The sequence below is a fragment of the Lolium perenne genome, chromosome 2 (assembly GCF_019359855.2).
Source record: "Lolium perenne isolate Kyuss_39 chromosome 2, Kyuss_2.0, whole genome shotgun sequence".
NCBI classification, from domain to species: Eukaryota; Viridiplantae; Streptophyta; class Magnoliopsida; order Poales; family Poaceae; genus Lolium; species Lolium perenne.
Window position 1 is genome coordinate 44,747,886 of NC_067245.2, and position 7,149 is coordinate 44,755,034.

General features: G+C 49.9%; 1 protein-coding gene across 1 annotated transcript; it reads left to right on the forward strand.

Moving 5' to 3' along the window:
- Positions 1-460: 460 nt before the first annotated feature.
- LOC127331979 (H/ACA ribonucleoprotein complex subunit 4) lies at positions 461-2,524 on the forward strand. The gene has a single exon (XM_051358222.2). The coding sequence runs from the start codon at positions 526-528 to the stop codon at positions 2,272-2,274; it is 1,749 nt and encodes a 582-aa protein (XP_051214182.1). The 5' UTR covers positions 461-525; the 3' UTR covers positions 2,275-2,524.
- The last annotated feature ends 4,625 nt before the right edge of the window (positions 2,525-7,149 follow it).

A 7,149-nucleotide genomic window follows, 5' to 3' on the forward strand; every position in this document is an offset into this window, starting at 1 on the left:
AGATCAGAGATGTTTTCTTTCTTTGGGAGAGCGCCAAGAGAGAAGGGAGGCTAGATATAGCGAGAGAGTAGGCCTAGGCAGAGGGCGGGTGGCATGTGTGTGTGGGTTCGCAGTGCCTTGGTGCTGCTCTTGTAATTTCGCACTCTTTTCTCTTCTATAAAGATAAGACACGTTTTGCGCGTGCTCTGAAAAAAAAAATACTTCCCACATCGGTATGCATAACCTTGATTGGACTATGATATTTGTGAATTTATCGGAACTGGCCTCACAGATCTCACCGAGGCATCCATTTTTTCTCCTTCCATATACCCCTCTGGTTCGGATCAGAAACACAAGTCATCGAGCCCATTCCATGTATTGTGGCTGGGCGGCCCAACCGCAAGCCCATTTCCATCGAGCCCACGCTGGGCAGCATCCTCACCCGCTAAACCCTTGTCCTTAAAACCCCACTTCTTCCTCTAGCCGCCACGGCCGCAAAAACCCTAATCCCTAAAGCCCCTCCCACCTCCCTCCCCACCCGCCGCCATGTCCTCCACGCCGCCGGCCGTCGCGTCCCCCGCCTCCGACCTCACCAAATCCAAGAAGAAGAAGACCAAGTCCAAGGATGCCTCCGCCGACCCCGCCGCCGCCGCCGTCGACACACCGTCGCTGGCGGAGGCCGAGGCCAAGACCGACGGCTTCATGATCAAGCCGCAGTCCCTCATCCCCTCCCTCGACACCTCCACCTGGCCGCTCCTCCTCAAGAACTACGACCGCCTCAACGTGCGCACGGGCCACTACACCCCGCTCCCGTCCGGCCACTCCCCGCTCAAGCGCCCCATCGCCGAGTACCTCCGCTACGGCGTCATCAACCTCGACAAGCCCTCCAACCCGTCCTCCCACGAGGTGGTCGCCTGGATCAAGCGCCTGCTCCGCGTCGAGAAGACGGGCCACAGCGGCACGCTCGACCCCAAGGTGACCGGCAACCTGATCGTCTGCGTCGACCGCGCCACGCGCCTCGTCAAGTCGCAGCAGGGCGCCGGCAAGGAGTACGTCTGCATCGCGCGCTTCCACGCCGCCGTGCCCGACACGGCCCGCGTCGCGCGCGCGCTCGAGTCCCTCACCGGCGCCGTCTTCCAGCGCCCGCCACTCATCTCCGCCGTCAAGCGCCAGCTCCGCGTGCGCACCATCTACGAGAGCAAGCTGCTCGAGCACGACGCCGACCGCCACCTCGCCGTCTTCTGGATCTCGTGCGAGGCCGGGACCTACGTCCGGACCCTCTGCGTGCACCTCGGCCTGCTCCTCGGCGTCGGCGCGCATATGCAGGAGCTGCGCCGTGTGCGGTCGGGCATCCTTGGCGAGCAGGACAACATGGTCACCATGCACGATGTCATGGACTCCATGTGGGCGCTTGACAACCACAAGGATGAGTCTTACATTAGGCGTGTTGTGATGCCGCTTGAGGTGATTCTTACTAGCTACAAGAGGCTTGTGGTGAAGGACTCTGCTGTCAATGCTATCTGCTATGGTGCCAAGCTTATGATCCCTGGGCTGCTTCGGTTTGAGAATGACATTGATGTTGGGGAAGAGGTTGTCCTCATGACTACCAAGGGGGAGGCGATTGCCATTGGTATTGCTGAGATGCCCACTGCTGTTATGGCGACTTGCGACCATGGTGCTGTGGCCAAGATCAAGAGGGTGGTCATGGACAGGGACACGTACCCGAGGAAGTGGGGACTTGGCCCGGTGGCGCTTAAGAAGAAGAAGATGATTGCTGAGGGCCTCCTTGATAAGCATGGGAAGCCAACTGACAAGACCCCAGAGGAGTGGCTTCGCAATGTGGTGCTTCCTACTGGTGGTGATGCAATGATTGCTAGCATTGCAGCTGCTCCTGAGCCCGAGAAGGTGAAGCTGGAACAGCAGGATGTGGTGGCAAGTGAGGACGTCAAGGAGAAGAAGAAGAAGAGGAAGACTGATGAGGAGGATGTAGCTGCAACACCTGCCAAGAAGATCAAGGTTGAGGAGGAGGGCACCGAGGCTGTGGAAGAGGAGAAGAGTGAGAAGAAGAAGAAGAAAAAGAAGGACAAGGGAGAACCAGGATCAGCTGTGAAGGAGGAAAAGGTCGAACTGTCTGATGAGGAGAAGGGTGCCAGTGAGAAGAAAAAGAAAAAGAAGAAGAGCAAGGAAGGCAGTGATGTTGTTGCTGAACCAGGGAGTGCCGAAGCTGAGAAAAGTGAGAAGAAAAAGGACAAGAAAAAGAAGAAGAAAGAGGCAGAGGCAGAGGAGGGACAATAGGTAGGTCGTTAGTTTACATTTCCTGGTGGTTATTTGGTTGCAATTATGGGGGAGTTTGAACTACCTCTCTTGCTATGTACCCCGTGCAATCCTTTTATGGTTTGGAAGTCGTAGTGTACTATCACTAGATTACTGCCATTCTACTGAAATGCTATGGTAATTAGAGAGATTTCCCATTATGTTTCTTGGACAATGAGACCTGTTTTGCTGTGGTATCTGTTATCAGTTAATGCAGTGAATTTTGCGCTCATATTACAACTGTACTGAAGTTTCTGGTTTGTCAATGTCATCAATCTGCTGTTTCCTGATATTCAAGCTTAAGTTCAGTCTTGTAGTCATAATATTTGCACCACATAATGTGGGTATTTGGTTTCCTATGTTCATACACAGTCATCCAAGAGTCTCAGGCCTGTATTCGTGTATATTTTATCCATTAGTGCAATGATTTTGATCTCACCTCATCCCAGTAGTCCCCTGTTCTTAAATTTCTGTATATATATGCTTACAATCACCCACGACTCAGCATTTTGCTGCAACTCATTGTTTGCACTGAGAGTGAATTAATTTGAGTGCCATGTTGGACTGAACCTGCCAGTTTCACTTGTTTGGTAGGAGCAACACACACTGTATCGTGACATCTTGGCATCATTAGTTACAAGCTTACAATCATCCAGAAGCCCCAGGCTAGTCTTCCTGTATCTATTACCTGTTATTGAAAATATTGTTGCCCTTCACTCATGTCAGTAGTCCACTAATCTGAACTGGTTTGCCAATATCATATGTATGCTGTTCGATGATATTCTGGACCCTAGGTTGGAGTTTTTAGTACTCCCTCTAATTCATATTACTTGTCGCTAGTATGGATGTATGTAGAATTAAAATGTGTCTAGATACATCCATATTAGAGACAATTAATATGAATCGGAGAGAGTATGTGAGAATGTGAGATACACATGCTTACAGTTACTCATAAGTCCCAGTAGTTTGCTCCAAACTCATTGTTTGCATTGAGTCTAAAATTCTCTTAATTTGCCAGTTTCAGTTCCTTGGTACCAGACTCATGTATTGTGCATCTTTCGAATGCCCATTTCCAGGATTGTTTTCCTGATTAGCACAACCGTATATGTGTGGTCCATGACACAACATGATTCATGCCGGATTGGTTTCAAGTTCTTTATTTAAAACGAGCATACTAGAGTTCGAGAGCTATTTCCACTTTTCGTCTCATTGTCCAGCTATATAAAGTTATGAACTCCTCCTGCTGTGCATAATATATCCTGTGGTACTCTATATCTGCCTGTATGGAACCAACTTGTACACATGCTTGACACCTGTTGGTGGCATATGGACGGTCATGACCATGGTGTGCGGTCTGTTTTTCTTGTTCTGCTGGACGCTTTTAGGTCTGCCTGCTTCCCATTTGAAGAATGACACCCTTTTTCTGGGAATTGTCATAACCATGCCGTTTCTCTCTGTCTGAATGGACACCCTCATAGCTCTAGGCTGGAGATTTGCAATGTTCGGATTGCCCAGGTTGTGTCTTGAGATTGGGCTAGCGATTGAGCAGGGATTGACCTAATGATGGACTGGGCGCCCACCTCTGGCTGCGACGGAGCCCTGGAGATGGCTGTCTCCGCCCCACCCCTAGCCGAGACGGATCGTTGGAGAAAGTGGCTGCGACGAAACAAGAGAAAACGGCTGAGATGGCGCGCTCTGCCCACCTCTGACGGCTCGCTCCACCCCACCGGCGGAGCCCTTAGACGTCTCCCTGATGCCCCTTCTGACCTTCCTTCCATTAGTAGACAGACGCTCAACATATTTTGTACAACACATAGTTAGTTTTTCAGTCGGACACAACCGCAGCAGAGCAAGCACATTCAGTTAACTGTATTTGACAATACAGAAATTCTTACAATTCAGCACAATTGCATGAATCCATTCTTATGAGGGACAGGCTTAAAATTTTGTTTGCTTTCACACTCAAGCGTTGTAAATGGTAAGGCGTGTGCGTATAGTTAACTTGGAACATGCTATTAGAGAATCTCCAGCCGCGTTCCCTAAAGGGATTTGGGGTGCATCAGACAAAAAATCGTTTCCAGCCGCGTTTCCTAAAGGGATTTGGGGTGCATCAGACAAAAAATCGTTTCCAGCCGCGCCCCTCAAAGCTTCCTTTTATTCGGCGCGGTCCAATACGGTGTTCGGCGTCTCGAGCCCATCCCCGCTACACAGGGGATGCTCTGGCACGCTGGACACAACGAACATCGAGACGAGCTTCCACTTGTTGGCGACTATTTCCATAACCGTTGGTTCACGCATTTTATTTCTCGTCGCGCCTCCCAACCCTTCGCCGCCGCTGGATTTGCCGACCGTTTTGACGGCTGATCTCTTCTGAGTCGGCACCATTGTCGATGCTAGCTCTCTCGCCGGCCTTTTCGCCTCCGCCACTTCGCCAGCGTGTCCCAGAACGCGGCATCAAATCCGCCCCACCTCGGCGCACATAAGGTGTCGACGACTTGTCAGATAGGCGCGATAGGTCGCTGTTCGTTGCCTCGTCTGCCGCGGCGCAATTTTAATCATTAATTTTGCTTTAGACATGGATATCGACGACGAGATGCTTGTCCGACTGTTGGAGGACGAGCAAGCCTTCGACGACGACACCCGGGAGCATTTGCTGATCATCGCGTCCCTCCAGGAAATGATTGATGTCGAGGCGGGGAAGCGGAGGAGGCCGCGCCACGGATGATCAAAGTCGGGGAGAAAGAAGTCGAAGCCCGAGCAGAGGATGGAGGGGCATACCATGCTGCACAACGACTACTTCGTAGATGAGGCAACACATGCCGAAAATTTTCGGCGCCGGTATGGGATGAGGAAGGGTTTGTTCATGAATATTCTCCACGACGTTCGAGAGTTCGACAACTACTTCAAGCTGAAGCACGATGTTGTAGGCGTTGCCGGATTCTCGTTGATTCAGAAGTGCACAACCGCCGTTAGAATGCTTGCATACGGAGCACCTGCTGATACACATAACGACTACCTACGCATGAGTGAGTCAACTGCCATCGAGTGCATGTACAAGTTTTGCCGAGCTGTGGGAGGAAAGTTTGGCAAATACTTGAGAGGGCCAACTGAAGAAGAGACTGCAAGGATCATGGCACAAAATTCTGCCAGAGGATTCCCTGAAATGCTTGGAAGCATCAATTGCATGCACTGGGCATGGAAGAACTGCACGTTTGTTTGGCAAGGTATATACAAAGGGCGTCATGAATATTGCAGTGTGGTGCTTAAAGCTGTGGCCGATTATGACCTGTGAATTTGGCATTCTTTCTTTAGCATGGTGGGATCACACAATGACACCAACGTGTTGCAGCAGTCTCCGGTGTTCAGCAAACTAGTGGAGGGTCAGGCTCCACCATGCAACTATAAGATCAATGACCACCAATATACCAAAAGCTATTATCCAGCCGATGGTATATATTCAAAATGGACCACTTTTGTCAAAACAACCTCGGCTCCATCAGGTCAGAAGAATTGCCACTTTGCTTCACGACAGGAGGCTTGCAGGAAGGATGTCGAGCGGGCATTTGGTGTGCTTCAAGTTCAATTTGTAATTATTCGGTACCCTGCTCTAAGCTGGTCTCACGACCAAATGTGGGAGGTGATGCAGACTTGTGTGATCATGCACAACATGATCACCAAGGATGACCGCAAGAATCATATCAGAAGACATGTTGATCCCTATGAGTGTCAGGACCCTCTTACGGAGGCTGATCATGAGTTGCCTGCATATTTTGCTGATTTCCTCGCCATGCACGCAGAGATCCGTGACAGCTATGTTCACGAGCAACTCCAAAATGATCTCGTTGAGCATATGTGGAGGATCAAAGGATTATCAGCAAATGCCGCATCACCATGATCTAGCCCCATTTATTACGTTTGTTTAATTGTTTGTTGTATTTTAATTTGAAAACAATCTCGGCAAACATATTTATTTTTATGTAATATTTAATAAATGATTGTGTTTTCGAAAACCATATAAAAAGTTCGGGAGCGGCGTTTGGAGAACGTAACTGGAAAGCGACGTCCCCTAAACATGACACCAACAAAACACATCCCCAAACGATTAATTCGGCGTCGTTTGTGGGACGCTTTGGGATGCGCTGGAGATGCTGTTAGACTGAGTCTTGACTACACACGTATTCTGTCAAATTGCAGAGCACAATTCGGATGGTATGAAGCTTTGAAAGTATAGAGATGGTAAACCTAGAGGGGGGGGGGGGGTGAATAGGTTTCTACAAATTTTAATTCTTTCTTTGCAATATTAGGCTTTGCGGAATATAAAGATGAGCCTAATGCAAACTAGGTGAAGCAACCTATATGAGGATACAACTAACTCAAGCACGAAGGCTCTCACAGGCAGTTAAATCACAAGTAAGGAGTTCGGTTAGAGATAACCGATAGCACGCGGAGACGAGGATGTATTCCCGTGTTCCCTTGCTTTGCAACAAGGTACGTCACGTTTGGAGGAGTGGAGGTCCCACGAAGGATTCCCCGCGCCACGAAGGCTCACCCTATTCTCCGGAGCCTATCCCACGAAGGAATAGCTCACTCACTTGTGGTAGACTTTGAGGTAGCCTCCAAACCTTCACAATCTTGCCCGGAGCAAATCCACAGCCCGGATGCTTCCGGACTCCTCTTGCCTACCTAGGATTTCCAAGGAACCCTAGGAAGCAAGCTTCTCAATGAATACAAGGGGGAATGAGATTTGGCTTGGTAGAACGGTAGATCGGGTCCTCCTCTAATGATTCCCCGGAGGGATTTGAGTTTGGGTGGAGGAGGAGGGAGATCTGAGGCTTTTGGTGTTTCTAGCAATGGAGT

Bases quoted from the DNA above. Each gene is read 5' to 3' on its own strand.
- LOC127331979 (XM_051358222.2), top strand. From the start codon at position 526: ATGTCCTCCACGCCGCCGGCCGTCGCGTCCCCCGCCTCCGACCTCACC.